General features: G+C 34.8%; 1 protein-coding gene across 4 annotated transcripts in view; it reads right to left on the bottom strand.

The window, feature by feature from the left end:
• Window positions 1–2,379: 2,379 nt before the first annotated feature.
• The window catches only part of LOC126857299 (fibrous sheath CABYR-binding protein-like), a 171,593-nt gene continuing 157,389 nt past the window's right edge, over window positions 2,380–16,583 (bottom strand). The window contains exons 2-10 of one of the 4 annotated variants that reach the window (XM_050606589.1): window positions 14,518–14,585; window positions 12,305–12,363; window positions 10,439–10,637; window positions 8,399–8,483; window positions 7,477–7,647; window positions 6,694–6,854; window positions 6,157–6,270; window positions 4,321–4,881; window positions 2,380–2,654 (exon numbers count right to left, since the gene is read on the bottom strand). In XM_050606589.1, the coding sequence (XP_050462546.1) occupies window positions 2,427–2,654; window positions 4,321–4,881; window positions 6,157–6,270; window positions 6,694–6,854; window positions 7,477–7,647; window positions 8,399–8,483; window positions 10,439–10,621 (1,503 nt within the window). In that variant the 5' untranslated portion in view covers window positions 10,622–10,637; window positions 12,305–12,363; window positions 14,518–14,585 and the 3' untranslated portion in view covers window positions 2,380–2,426. Of the gene's footprint in view, window positions 2,655–4,320; window positions 4,882–6,156; window positions 6,271–6,693; window positions 6,855–7,476; window positions 7,648–8,398; window positions 8,484–10,438; window positions 10,649–12,304; window positions 12,364–14,517; window positions 14,765–16,583 lie in introns of those variants that run through there. The other 3 variants (XM_050606586.1, XM_050606588.1, XM_050606587.1) reach the window with 3 other exon arrangements.

Below are 16,583 nucleotides of genomic sequence, written 5' to 3'. Positions count from 1 at the left end.
CACCCCCTTAGTTCTCGCGTGTTCTTGCTAGTTCCCGTGTTGTATTAGATTTCATCGGAAGCTCCCGTTACATGTTACTTCCTTTCTCCTTCTCATCCACATTAATATTGTACACCGTCCTATTATTACATCGTAAGTTCTGATAAACGCGAAAATATGTTTGCATCGGAAACGCAAAATCGTCCGTATCTAACAAGTCACATTTCACCTTAATGAACTTTTGAGTAATTTAGAAAATTAATTTTTTTTTTAGTTTTCATATAAATTAATAACATTAAAATAGCTTTTTACTTGTATATATATATATTATTTCAAGCAATTTTAACAAAGTTGTAATTTGAAGATTAGTTACAGAAATATTTATTCTTTAATAAGAGAATTAAATATTTACAAATATACGTGATCTCTCTCAATATTTCTGCTACATTAAAATTCAATCAAGAAATCAACGGATGAAAGGCGACTCGCTGAGGTCTGAGGGGACACATTTTGTACGGCTCGCTTTTATATTTATAATAAAGGATAAAGTCATGTAAAATAAATGCAAACCGCAGATGCGGCGTCAACGTAGTACATATATGTATATATATATATATATATATATATATATATATATATCATTTCATATATATATATATATATATATATATATATGTGTACAGGCATGTTGAAAAAGGCAAGGTCTCCTCTTCCCCTTTCCAGTGACAAACGCGTCACGGTCGGACGGCCGACTGCATTATTTACACCCACTTACTGCCGGTTGCTTTTGGTCGTTATACGTGTTCAGTATAGTTATCTGAAATGATATATGACAGACCTATATGAAACAAATAGATTATTGAGGCGCATCCCTTTCCCTCCCCGCTTATGTTCGCGCGTAGGCTTCTCTCCTATTGTGGAAAACATCATACTATCCGTGATGAAAATCGCCGTTCCTTTGGTCCACTGTGATGTCGGCACGATGTGATATGTGAATCTGACAACATAATCAAGAAGCTTTTGATTGCGACCAGTCCCAATAAGATCGATGCAGTCAGTCTCGATATAGTATTTTTATAAATAAATATAAAAATAAGAATAGAATCTGAAATTTTATATTATTATATAATTTCTATATTTCACGTTAACGTTGACGTCACAGATTTAATATAATGCTAGGTTCAATTATTGTCTTTGTAAAGAATAATAATTTCCAAGAATAATTTATATTTAATAATTAGGGAATATAATTCGATGCTATTTTATTATGTCTTTGTGTACCGCTTTAGTCGCGAAAACAAGCCGCAGTGAAACCACAAACTACCGCATCACTCTGACAGATGTTAGAAGCATAGCTTAGAGTAGAGAAACATTGTTCTAAATGAGAGTTACCATACGCAAGCTCGGCGCTTGTACGAAAGATAAACGTTCAACTAACGTATGCGCTGCGGTACAGCAATCTGTGGTCCACATACAAGCGGGCCTTATCGACATGCAGATAAATCGAGAAACATTAAATTTTCCTCGAGCCCTATATTTCCCTGTGTACGAATGAAGAAAATACGTTCGCGATTAACGAAGAGGCAAATATCCTTCGCGATTATGCCGCGCCGTCTGACAAATTACGGACTTTTCTCCTGATAAAGGGAAATAACTCTGTTAAATGGAATAAATGGAATCTTGGGACGAACACAGAGAGAGAGAAAGAGAGAGAGGCGCGGATGAGAAACTCAGAAAGAAGCTCTTGATAAGCTTCTAAAATATGGAGATTTAAACTCTGTGTTCTCTTTCAATGGATTCGCTGATTTCACTTAGCGCCGGAGTGCACGTATGTTCGCTACTCTGCTCTCGAGAAGGAAACTAACGGTGAGGTCGGATTTGGCCGCGTACCACGTCCTTTATCATCACCGTAACGCTCACATATTTTTGCTGCGAGAGCAGCGTTGATAGCCGGCTGCCATAATTTAAGTACGCGCCCATGATTCTCTCTCTTACTCTCCGCATTGCGACGGATTACACGGATGCACACGACAGAGATTGCAGCAACATTCTTGTAACGGGCATTTCGACTTGGGCAAAGTCACTTTAATCTCACAACTTCTGTTGAGATTATCACGCTTGCGAAGATTTCTCCGTCTACTGCTCATATTTTATTTAACCACGCGCGCGCGCGCGCGGTTTATTTCTCACAAGAATAAACATAAAATATACAAAGATTATACACCCGTGTATAGCATATTTTGTTTCAGCAATATATATTCTTCTTATTTTATTTATTAATCTTTCATCAATTTTATTTACCAATTTTTTCGCACACTTATTTATGATATATTTTGTGTTTTGGTAATATATTATTTTTTTTTATTTATTAATATCTTTTTTTGCGAGAAAGATCGAGAATGCGCATTTTAATAAACTTTTTATTATAATGCTAGGATTTATTATTATTATTCTCTGCCGAGTTTATCGGTCAGATTAAAATACAGGCGTTTGCGATTGACGGAGATACTTTCACGATCAAGATCCGGCGGTATTACTTTTTCGTCGTTGTACCGAATTGCAATATCTATATCGGGCTCTGCCTTCAGATAGAAGAAATATGGAATATTTTCATCGGCTCGTGCCATATCCCTTATCAGTTTTTCAGCCGCTTCACGTTTCGCTACTGCTTCTTCCTGTAATCGAACACACTATTAGTTTCGCGTATGAATAAAATATAATATACAATATTATTATAATATTATTTATAATATGAAAAAAAGAAGAATTTTATATAAAATTTTTAATTAAGCCAGCTCTCTCTCTCTCTCTCTCGTGTATGTGTGTATGATGTTGCACGAGAGAGAGATTTTTGATAAATATATTTGATTAATATATTACAAATGTAAATTTTAATGTAATAAATTATAAATATACATGTATTATAATTTTCGTGATAATGTGGGGCTTTTCTCTCGATAAAAGCAGATTGTGTCTATGCAGATGATATAAGCTTCCAGTGATTTTGTAAGCTGATTGCATTTTGTCGAGTGTGTTACAAACAAATCATTAATCTCTAAACTCGATATCGGTCCAGCGTTTCACTGATGGAATCTGGATACTAAATAAACACGTTACACTCTCACAGTTACAGTAACGTAAGCGGAGACGATGATAAATTGACACTGTCTATCATCTTTTAACTTGTGGCTGAGAACAATTTGCCATGCATGGTGTTTACAAATATCAAAGAATAGACAGCATGTTATCGAACCATCAGCATAAAATTTCCATCTCGGTATACATATTCTTCTAAAAAAGAGAGGTATAGGGATAATATGACTATGATACGATCTACAATATGGTAACATAAAATTTAAAAAAGTGTAAAGCTGTGGAGTAAATCTTTATTCTTTTTCTTTTTGTCTCTTCGTTTTTTTAAAGAAATATAAAATATAATAATAAATTTATACAATATATATATATATATATATATATATATATATATATATATATATATTATTCCGAGCTATTTAAAGATGACGTTCTCAAATATTCCGTTGCGAATATTCGTTTAACACGCAAAGCCGCTCATGTGACCGTCTCGTTACGCAATTAGTGCAAGCCATGTCATTGACATTTAAACAGCCGATAGATGGATTGCGGTAGCAGAAACTTAGTTTTACTTCTGCATAGCGAGTAAAGTGGTGCTATCAAACGTAACGATTGATTGCAGCGAGCTAATAGCGGTCTGATTGATTGCCGTAATGCTATTCGAATGTTCGCCGTCGCTTTCGAACGTTGACCAGTGTCTGCGTCACTGTCAACATCAATTTCGTATGTATCTCGAAATTGCACTCCAAATTTCAAGATATTTCAAGATCTTTGATATAATTCATGCAATGTCACCGCGATCTGATTTCCGATTTAATATCTAATATTAATTCTCGTAATTTTCATCGCGGTTGATGATCTTGCTGCACATCAATCGCGTAATCTAATTATTAATCTACATACATCCCGCGTTATAGAATTATTTTTTTTTTCTTTTGCGCGCTCTATAATTTATGTATTATTTTAGAAATTTTTAAATTTTGCGGAATAGTATGTCAATTACTTTTTGTATATTTTCGTTATTCTTTCGTACAGAAAAAATTCCGGAGAACAGATCTTTTTTCCATACTCCTATAACACGTGACATTAAACGGAAACATGTTTTTATTTACATCACTCCTGTTCATAGTCAGCGTGTTTCATCAAAGTCTGTGTGGACTGCGGTTTGTAAACACTTTGTGAGACATTTCCCGACGGTCTGTGTTTTCGGAGTAATATTGTTTTCACGAACGATCACGGTTTACGTACCACGGACAATGTCGAGGCAACAATCTCGGACGATGGCTTCGAGACGATAGACTCCATTGTCGGCGACATCTGGGGTGTCGTTTCCGGTTGCGGTGTCGCGCGCGCGGTCACATCCGGTTCCACAGACGGGGACAAGGCATCGGGTTCCGCAGACGGGGATTCGACGGCATCCAGTTCCGCAGACGGGGATTCGGCGGCATCCACTTCCGCGGACGGGGATTCGGCAGCATCCAGTTCCGCAGAGGGAGACTCAGCCTCTATTCCGGCTATCTCCTCCGTGGGCGGCTCAACTACTTCGGATTGATCATCCGATAACGTTGTCGTCGCTTTGACAGAATCCTCAAGCGCATCTTTCGTCGGGGAATCAATCTGGCTCAACATCGGCATTTCCGCCGTTGCTGTCGTCGTTTCCTCTATCGGTTGAGCGACGGCGCTTTCGGGTTGCTTCATTGAATATTGAGAAGGCTGCAAAGTAGCTTCATCCAACCTCGATTCGACGTCGTCTGTTGCTCGAAATTCCGCTGTGGTCACCACCGTTCTGCCGGCAATTTCCTTTACGGCCTGTCGCCGAAAGGTATCAGGGTTCGATATCACGCGGGATCGGGATACGCACTTATCGTAATAACTCATCTGAATCGTAAGAGCTAATAAATAATGCAGTGTCTTGAGACTGATGTCACAATGAAATTGAAATGTCATATGTAAGACTGTAATAAGATCGACATAACATAACTTTTCTTCGAAACATTTCGGTCCAATTATGCATATAAGGTGGGCCTAAACGTTCCAGGCAGACTTTGTAATTTTATAGGAAATTTAATTTGGAACGAAAAGTTTCGGATAAACGTGGATTGAAAAATGCTTTCTTAAAAAGTTAGCACCCAAAAACTTCTGAAATCACGGTTATTTTAGGTATTTTTATAAATATCAGGAAAAGTATGCGTTTTTAACAAAAAGTATCGAAACAAAAATTGTAAAGAATTAAATTATCTTTTAAAATTATTCAAATGATTAAAATTAAAATTATTATAGTACATTTTATAAGTTTTGAGATGACCAGTTTCAAATGTACAAAAATGTGTTTTGTTCTCCTATAGTGATTTAAATAATGCAAAAAAGTAAAATTTTTTAATGATACAACTAACAAACAAGATAAACATTAAAAATTAATTAAGGCCTTAACAATATAAATGAAAAGTATTTTTAAAAAGCTCTACCATCGATAGCCGAAAAAATATTTTTTCGTACATTTGAAATCAATTATCTCAAAACCAATAGAACGTACTCCAATCATTTTGATTTCATTTAAAAGATAATTTAATTCTCTACCATTATTATTTCATTATTAGTTTTTAAAAAACGCATATTTTTTCTGGTATTAAAAATGTATAAAATAACTAAAAATATTTCAGAGGTTTTTGGACATTAACTTTTTAAGGAAGAATTTCGATCCATGTTTATAGGAAACTTTTTATTAAAAATTAAATTTCCTACAAAATTTCAAAGTCTGGGCGAAACATTTAGGTTCACTCTGTTCATTAAGATACCGCTGCTAAGGAGAGTACAGGTGATTTTTATTTATTTCTACACGCGTTATATTATTTTATTCTCTTATTCAACATTATTTAATATTATATTTTCTTGAAAATTATTAATTTTTTGTTGTGCTTTACCGTTTTTGCATGAGTAAGGAAATATAATCGGATATCTCTTGGAGAAAATTTTTGTATTTCTATAATGAGATTCGCGAGCGCGCCGTGGGCAATAAAAAATCAAAATTAACAGAACGTATCCCTTATCGTAAGATTAAAAGAAAATATTTTATGAGATAGCTACTTGATCAGCGGTTTCTATCCAATGCTTGTAATAAGATCCGTACAAGGTGGCTTGATGCGGAAAATTCTTCAGAAACTCAATCCTTTCCATTTCCTCTTGCGGCATCTTAAAACTCTGCGCAAATTACATGACCGTCTTTCGATCAAATTGAAATGCATTTACAGTGAAAAATTTAACAAACCTTCAAATGTGCCAGAAATATAAAAAATAATAAGCGAGATCTTGATACGCGCAAAGTCATATACAACGAGTTGTTACTGAAAAGATGGAGCGCATTTTGTGATGCGTTTCAGTTTATCGCGGTTGTAACGTGTTGCCTTTTTGATTGCGCTTTTATTGCATCTATCTAATAAAGGCGTGGGAAAAATAAGGACGGTAGCGGGAGGGATCGTCGCGTCATATCGCGGAACAAAAAAAAAGACCGAGTGAGTGATGTCATTTAGGAGCTCCTCGATCACCCTTCTGCAAAGACGCCGAGAGATTGCACGGGAATTACGTGCGAGCGGGCGGGAGAACAATTTCTACGGATAAAGTTACCGGAATCGTTTCCATCTGATCCGCTTTCCTCTCGATCGGACAACGAGTCAAGGGAGTCTGCGAACTTGTCCCTATTGGCCAAACCGGCATGGTTTCCTTTGCCGTCTCGCTCGCGCCCGTCATCGCGCTTTCCTCTTCTCCGTCTTCGCCTGTCCTCCTTCCTTCAACCAAAAGCCAATATTCCTGCAGACAATGCTGAAGATCCTATTGTACAGACAGCGCCAGCCCCAGTACATCGGACTCGCAGGTAAAATGAAATACGCCGCGAAACGTCACGTGCAATTCGTACGTCAGGTGGTGCGCCAGATTAAGCACGACAGCCCCACCCTGACGGATCTGTAGGCAAACAGCTGATGAATATGAAGTCGCGCGATTCCAACTATGTCAAGCCCCGTGCAATAATTCTTCATTTAAGGGGAAATGTATGTAAATATTTTAAAGTTATATCGCGAAAACGGAAAATCACACGCAAAGATGTGTTTAAGTCTAAAGCGAGTAATTTCAAATTTATAGAAACGGAGACGTACTTTTTACAATTCATCTCGCTTTATCAAGGACACTTTTTCAGATTAGCCTCTCTTTTCTCTTTGTTAAATTATTATATTCGTTTCACTTTCCGGTTATATAAATAAAATTTGCCGGCACTGTAAAAGCAGAGAGTCGGATGTACTTTGGCTTTTCTCAGTCACCCTGCTTTCAGTTATGAAAGGTCATCATTTATCCCTGGCGTTACGTGTAGCGCGAGATAATCTCGCGATATCACGCGTTCGCGAAGAGATTTACCAGCGCTGTCGGTCGTCGGATTGTTGTGAGCTTGTGACGTCGACGAGACTTGATTCGCGCTCGATTCGTTTGCCATCGCTTCCGGTGATTCATCGACTCGTTCTTCCAATGGTGCTTTTGAGGCAGATGAAATGTCGTTAGTGGTTTCGTCTTCGATGATTTCCGACTTTTCTGAAACGATGATAAAAGAATCTTCTTTCTCGACTGAAATCATAACGTGCGTGTGTGCGTGCGTGTGTGTGTGTGTGTGTGTGTGGTGGTGTGTGTGTGTGTGTGGTGTGTGTGTGTGTGTGTGTGTGCAGTGTGGTGGATGATGTGTGCAGATGGAATTGAAATGAATGTAAGATGGGATCATGGATCAAGCGATATATGGAATCTATTTTTATTAGAATTCTTACTAAAAAAAGATCTCGTTTTAAAAATAATGCTTTTAATAACGATCACAATTTTAACTAAACGCGTACTAAAAGCATTTGTGTTGTATTTTAGTCGGCTTTATAGAGTTTATATAATGCGAAACTTTGATATTATATGTTAAATACATAAAATCCCACCCGTGATATTAACTGCGGCTAATATCTCGCTTGAAAATCTCTGCTGTAAAGCCATGTAAAATGTGTTTGGAATAACGTGAAAGCCTTAAATGACTCGAAACGTGGGAAACAATGCATGCGGCTTTAGATATTACGTTTATGTATCAAAAATATTACCGAATTTTTTTTTCATTCAATAATCGCATTTTATTATTCGCGAATTTACTTTAAATTTGGTTTCGTTACTTTTTTAGCGATATATAGTATAAAAAAATTTTAAATAAAAGTTATATAGCGTAAAAAAATTTAATTAAAAGTTTTGCTCCAATTTCACATATGCGTACGATGATTTTAACAAGTGATAAAGATGCACAAGTATCTCCGCATACCGTTCAAGGCATCAGAGGATACATCTCTCTCTTCCTTCTCCGTTGGTATTGCGTTATCAAGGATTTCCTCGGACTTAGCGTTTGTCTATGAAACGAAAGATAAACACTCCTGCATTAAGATCATGAAATCTCGTATAACGGAATTGAAAAGAAACGAGGCGAATAAACAGTTCGCGAGGTACTCTTGAAAATTTTCCGCCGCTCGCGTTCTCTTTTTGATCGCGCGCGTATTCTTTCTCTCAAAACATATTTTAGCCTGGGAGGAGGAAAATTTATAAAAAAAAATATATAAATGAAATATTTCTAAAGTTTGTGCGCTGCGTTATCGCTCGAAGGAATAGACGTTAAATCGCAAAATACGGCTCAGTAAATATTAAGACGTAACATATTGCAATTTTGTGGAAAATGCATGATATCGTACTGTTTGCAAGTCGTCTTCAAATATTGGTAGCAAATATCGTTCTTCTTCCTGACCCAAAAATTTTCGAGCGAACGTATCTACGTTTTTCTTTTCCCATAATTTTACTGCAGTTCGCTGATGTTGATAGTTTTTTTTTTTTTTTATTGCTGCACTCACACACACACATACAGACATTCAAAATATTTGCAACTATATTTGTAACTTTTGATTATAAATATGTGGTTTCTAGTGAAAAGATTAATTATCTGCTAATTTTTCATCCATCGATTAGGACCGCGACGAACGTTCAATTAGAGGACACGTATAAAATAAAGATGTAATGCTTTCAAGAAAAGCATCGTGCGATTTATATACACGAGATGCATAATGACAACCGTAAGAGAAACTTTGACAGGTAATCTCTCGCGTCTACGAGAGAAAGATTAATTGAGGCAAAGCTCAATCTTTTATTATATGTCTACATTGAAAGAAAGCTGTACAACCAAGATAAAATCTATGATTTAGTATCGCATTGAGATTTATATTAACGTTCTTTCGCAAATCCTAATATCAGCGGTCAGTGTTATTGAAACGATAAATAGAAACTTTGGATGATTCAATGCTTAAGCCCTTGTTCCATAACTCAAGGAAATTACAATGTGAAATTGTATAAGTTAATGGTTGCGTGATATTTGAAAATTACTTAAGATAGTTAGATTTAGAAATTTCAAACGTTTTGTTAATTAAATATATTATTTATGACATAATCATGTTACTAATTATTTACATTACATTTTTTGCATTCTATAAAAATAATTCTTAAGAAAATACACATAGCAAAAAAAAAATATATATATATATATATATATATATATATATATATATATATACTGAATGAAAAAATATATTTTACTTTTTGATTCAAGTATTAAGATGATTAATTGTCTGCCAAGCTATACATTTCCAAAAACTGAAAACAAATATCAGCGTAAATCTGTCGGAAACATTATTCTTTAAGATACAAATGATTAAAAGGCATTGCGCTATGTATTAATATGGCATTTCACGATGTATCTGGCTTCTCTGTCTCTTTCTTTCCTAAACAATACATGAGATACGATCAACTTTCATATATTGTTACATTACGTTGACTTTCTCATTACACAGCTGTCTGACTATATCAACATCGCAACAATATACTAGATAAACGAAACAGATGTATATGTAATATATTCAGGAAAAGAAAAACGAGGAGAATTTATTCTTTTGGTAATCTCATAAAGTTTCCCCAAGGAAAAAATATGTCTAAAACTTAGCTAGACGCTCGGTTATTTAATAAGTCTTTAATACTGAGAATTAAAGTTTCGGCGTTTTTTTAAGTTCCTCAGATATAAAAAGGAATTATCCGATTAATTTCGTTCCACTTTAGACTCCTTTTCAACTAATCTCTTCGTCAGGAATTTACATAATTAAAGCATCAATCTCACCATTCGTGCGACTTAAAGCTATTAACTTAGAATCGCTCGTTCTATTCATTACAAAAAGAATCCAGGTAACGTGTACATAAAGCGCAACGTTGATTCGACAGTCACGTCGCCCCTCAGGTATCGCGATTTAGCGATAATAGCGTCAATACTTACGACGGATTCAATCTTCGTGCTGCCCCCCGGGACGCTGTTCGCGCCCGGTTGAAGACGCTCGGTAATCAGATCAATGTGCACCCGTAGCCATTTGTGCCACTCGTCGGCTATCTCGCCGACGCCGTTAAGCCAAACCATCCAAACCCGCAGCTTTTCCGACGGCACGGCGTAGAGGCGTTCCATTGACCGCACGACCTCCCTGTCTCATTACTTTGTATCAGATAAAGTCAAAGTTTCGATCCACAATCGAGTGGAAACAATAAACGTGCGGAGGCGCTGATATTGACACTCGCGTGAACAGGAAATGCGTTATTGTCGTGGATATTGGGTAGTTTCCTCCCCTGCTATCTGTTTCTCTCTCTCTCTCTCTCTCTCTCTCTCTCTCTCTCTCTTTCCCACTTTGATAGCTTTCGCGTTGCATTAACCATGATTATGCAAATATATCTATATAGTATGCACATATATCTATTATCTAACATTAATAGTCAGGTTTCTATAGATTCAAATATTCTTGGCACACTTTCACAATTCTGTAATATTATCTCTGTTTAGGTAGGTGATCGATTTATATATGAGAGGACAGACTAAAGAGTATTTATATGTTTTATCTAAAATGAGATAGAAATTATTTTTTGGTAACACACGTTTTGCTGTTCCAAAAAAAAATATTTTATCGTTACAATCAAGCTTTTAATGATTCACAACAATCGTTTATCAGGCAAATATGATTCTCTGGTTTTAACGAGTGGACTTGTTGCATTTTATTTCATTACAAAAAAAAAAAAAACTAATTTAAATTTTAATTCTATGTTCGCGGCTGTCACAAATATCAGGCCGATACCGCCGATACGTTTCATCGTACGCATTTGAAAAATGACATAAAGCGAAACGACCGAGGGGAAAATAACAACGAGATCTGATTTTCTTCACAGTGCAAATTTATGTTACAAAAACCGCGGAATCGCATCAGAGATTTATCGGCGTTTACAATTTTTTTCGCTGTCACGCGCTGGCGGAAATAAACAATGATCTCATGTAGAGTGAGCGGAAATTGGATCGCGGTATACACATGATAGCGGAAAAAAGGAACGGCTTTTACCGGACAAAGAGTGCAACTTTACGCACGATTCGACTTTTTTTACAAAATATACATCAAGGGTTTAGTGTGTGAAATCGTGTTGCACAATCGATAGAGGAAAAAAAGGCCTCTCAAGTAAAGTAGACAAGAGACGGAAAGTCCGACGCGGTAGGTTTCCTGTTTTTCGACCGGTCCCGATTTGCGTCATTCAACCTACACTTTGGACTAAAATTATCACGATCGGCAACCATCAAACTATTTTGAGATTTTTGGATTCCAGAGAATTACGCGTTTATAAAAAAAAAAAATAATAAATAAAATATTTCCTATGTGTTCGATATCAAGGTGTATTTTAATTAATTTGTGAGTTAGAGAATCAGTAGATTATTATTATTGAAAAATGATATAAATTCTTTTTCTACTTTATTTCATCGTGTAAAGATTAGTTTCTCCCTTTTTCTGATTAAATTTTATTAATAAAAATGGAAAAATAATTGATTTATATTTTTACAAATAGTAATTACATTTTGGGGGATTTTGAGCAAACATTAATTTTCTATATTTTTTTTTTTCAATTGTGTCATAAAAAAATAAGAGGAATCAATCATCGCAACAAATTTGTTACTTATAGTCAATGTGCCGCGAAATAGCCAAAGTGAGTTAAATAAAAGTACACGAAATAGGTAGTAATTAAATGTATTTCCGAAAAGAATAAAAGAGAGAGAGAGAGAGAGAGAGAGAGAGAGAAAGTAGATATGGATTGTATTATCAGCCAGAAAAATTCTTACTCGCTAGGTTCCGCAAATTCCAATTCCGGTTCTTCTAACGGTGACACTCGAACGTCTTCCTGGGAAACAAAGTAGATCAAGGATAATGCAATTCTATAATAAAATGTAAATATATAATAAAAATGTAATTTAAAAATACATATTTCATAAGATGACTGGTTTTATTTAAATCATATATTCGTGGCGCATCATTTGTTTCTCTCGTGTAAAATTTTAATTTAAATATTTTTTGCAACATAACTATTTATTTATTCAATTTTATATTATTCATTTATAGTGTTATTGCCGTATATTATATTCCACTGTTCTCCGTTATTAGAAATCTTGAGACAAATTTCAATATCTGCTGAATTAAATGTTTCGAGAACCATTAAAGACGAATATAATTCTCAAGACGACGTCAGCGAGATTAAATCTCGAGCTATTTTCACTTTAGGAATTGTACTTGAATCCATTGTTATCCAAAATGTCTGTAATCAGTGTCATTGATATACACGATGTAGCCAATAATCGCTAATCTTCCCAGCTTAAGCAGCCTATAGGCATTAATACGGACCGATAATCCTGAAACAATTAACCACCTGCTAGGTATTAACCAACCCTTACATTGCCCTACAACATCGTGATCCTCCTTTTACTAACTAAATATCACAAATGACGTAACAGCGCAAAATTAAACAGCAAAAAAATACAATTTCATCAATTAACTGTGCTCGATTTTATTATGAAGTGTAGATTTATTATTTCATGGCAAAAAATATTACAACACGGCAATATAGTGATTGTTTAGCGTGCGGGTGTATTATCTTGGCATATTACGTATACCCTAATATAGATCGGTGCTATACAAATAATTCGTAACGTGTCATTTGACGCCCGCGATGTCAACTACGACAAAATTAACGGACCGTGCAATGACGTTTCGCACAGGTATTCAGTAGCAAATATCCATGATGATGAATTTTAATTCAATTCGCGTTGTAAGAGAGAACAATGAACGCCAGAGATAAAGTCGTCAAAATGTATAGAGGTAGATATAAATTATCCTTTCCACGCATTTGAATATGAATGCGTGGCATGGATTATACGTTATAAAATTGTAGGCGGTCAATGGAAATCGAAGGCCGATAGTGTCCGAAAAGTCGTCTGTACAAATTTCTGACTAATAATAATAAAAGCGCGCGTTTATCGAGTTAATAACGAATTACGAATTTATTCAATTGCGAGTAAAATAATTAGGCGGTCGAGTGATTAATGCTTAAATAATAAATTATTACACGACGTATGCGCGTATAACGAGAACTGATACTAAAATACGCGCAAATTGCCTGTAAGAATTGTCTTTTTAATTATATTGAGCGTTTAATTACGTTGGAAATAACGGGAATTTAATTACGTTTATCATTTAGAGACAATGATACATTATATTACAGTCGCAAATTGCAGCAATTGGATGTTGCATTTATAATTATAACTTTCACGGATGAAACGATAAATGTATAATGCGATTAAATAAAACATGTAATAAATAATAATTGTACACGTTTTATTAAATTTCATTGAATTTCTTGTATTATTATTATGATAATATTTAAATATGTCGAGAGAAATGCATTATTATTAATGGATTCTTTGATTCGGCAATTAATACGATATATATATCATAATTCTGTAATATTTATAATTATATCTGATATGTATTATTGTTATTGATAGCTTTTCTCATCGTTAATGGGCTTTAATAGAAGATCTAATATATCATTTGACCTACACTAGATAATAACTGTGTCATAATCATATGATTATTATATGTCGGGACTCTTGATTACTTATATATTTATATAAAAGATTATTTATATGAAAGGATATTATATATTTGATAAAATACATTATTATATATATTATAGATGAATAAAATAATATTGTTCATTGATTTAAAAAATGGCTTTATAAAAATGTTATCTTTCGCAGCCTTACATAAAGAGCAAAAAGAATTTTAGATCATCATTTCAAAAAAGTAGGTATCAGCTTAATGAAAGAGAAAGAGGGAGAGAAACGAAAAAGAGAGAAAGAAAAATTCTATCTACGTATTTTCCTAAGAATGTTCAACGGTTTGCGCAAAATATAGTAATTATTTCATGGAAAACGGCGATACAGAAAATTGCTATCTACGAAACTATTCCGACTCAATAAATAATCTTTTTTGTACTTACAATTCTCCAAGTGCGGGCGCGATTCGGTTGTGAATCTAAACGACAAAAGTTTTGCAACGAACAGGAGTCGTGTGAAATTAAGTTTCGCATACGCGTGAAAAGAAAATATGTAATAATCGCGATCCGCGTAGTCGTGATACTGGCAGTAGCACTAAAATAGTTTGATAAGTTAGAATGGGCCGTCCTGACGCGCATATTCAGTTGTAAATTAGATTGAGGTGTGTATTTTCCATCAAGTAGGAGTTGCGCGCCGGCAACGAAACGTGTCTGTCGTACATTCGTTACAGTTATAAATAACCCGTGGGCGATAGTGAAAATAGCAGCTAGGGGTGTAGCATGCAGAGCCTCGACTAGCGCACTAATGTAAAGCGCGAAATAAATTTCCGAATGTAATAGCATTCGAAAAAAAGATTTCACATTATGACATAAAAGACTAATATTTAAATATTGATTTGTTATCGTAAAATTATAAGCATTCACATTTATCCTAATATTCAAAATAACATATTTACAGTATAGTGCTATATTTGAAGTAAATGATATATTTTTTATATCAGTCATATTTTTCCATAATAATGACAATCATGTAAGATTTTATTTTTTCATATCACGATCCATATCGCCAGTATCATTAATTATTGTAAATGAAATGGAAACATTTGATGCGCATCGTAAAAACATGATCAATTTTGATCGATGACAATTACTATACACTATAATTCATCCAGATAATGTGACGTAATTCGAAGAGCCATGACAGGAAACACCTGTTTGGCCAACCGTGTATAGGCTTATTGTTAGTTCGACAAGCCCTTTGTTTCGGCTCATGTAGCCATTTACGTTAAACGGCCGGTAGGGATATAGGTCTCCGTACAATGTCCATTGTGCGGTGTAACCGAAGGCGAACTTGAAAATTCGGTCTACAAGTCTATCGCATTCTCCACGTTCCAGGTGGATGACGATCGAACGTCTGCTTATTATCAGCGATTTTATTCACTTGGACAGAGATTTATATAAGATTATATAAGATTTATCTAAAAAGAAGGATGACGTTTATTTCTAATTTTGCATATGTAATGCAAAGAAATCGGTGTAATATAGTTTTATATAAAATGTTGATTAAATAAGAAAAAAGATTTTATGGGCCAAAAATATAATTACTTTGACATAATGACTCATTAATGAAATTTTGACATTGGGACTTTATATGTATTTTTATAAGCATGAGAAAAAAGTGCAAAAAGCTTAATTGGAAGAGCAAATATTTCATAATTATATTTTATAATTACATTAATAATAATTATAAAATATTAATAATTATATTTTATAATATCGATATTTTTTATAATTATATGATTATCGTAGATTCAGAACGACAATTCCACGCGAAAGTTTGCCACGACCTCGGTGTATTTTTTACCTCGATCGATGTCGAGAGTCGACGAAATTCCATCAAGATTAATATGTCAAACATTGTATAAATTTTACTTGCAAAATACCGAGAAATTAATGTCCCGCAGATATTCGCGCAAGGTCATCGCAGATTAAATGAACACGTGGAGATATTAATGTCGTCAGTAACTTGCCAAAATCTTCCAAAGATTATTTCTGACCATCATCTCGATGTGCATCGAATAACATATATCTAATACAGTACGATAAAATCTGATATTTAAAAAAGACTTATCACTAAATGGAGATCAAGATATATATATATATATATATATATATATATATATATATAAACTGATAACTTTATAAATAAAGCGTGAAGTGAGATATTCTCGTCGGAGTTTTACTTCAACTCTCGTCTGGAGGACGACATTCGTCGATAACATCATTGACTTCACTTTGGAAAGTGAAGTCGAAGCGCAAAAACACACCGAAATTTCGTTTCGTAGCGCCAAATCACGGCGGCAACTTGAGATTACGAGACAAATGGAGTCCGTAAGTATCAAGCAGCAATCTGTCGCGAAAACGTCGGTGCATTTTAGAAACAGAACGAAAGCCTCGACTGACGGTTGAGCGGTTGACGTTACGGGATTTCGCTTGCGCGACAATGCGCA

This window comes from Cataglyphis hispanica, chromosome 21 (genome assembly GCF_021464435.1).
Source record: "Cataglyphis hispanica isolate Lineage 1 chromosome 21, ULB_Chis1_1.0, whole genome shotgun sequence".
Taxonomy (NCBI): domain Eukaryota; kingdom Metazoa; phylum Arthropoda; class Insecta; order Hymenoptera; family Formicidae; genus Cataglyphis; species Cataglyphis hispanica.
Note: the sequence above shows the minus strand (reverse complement) of the source record. Positions and strands in the feature narration are given on the sequence as shown.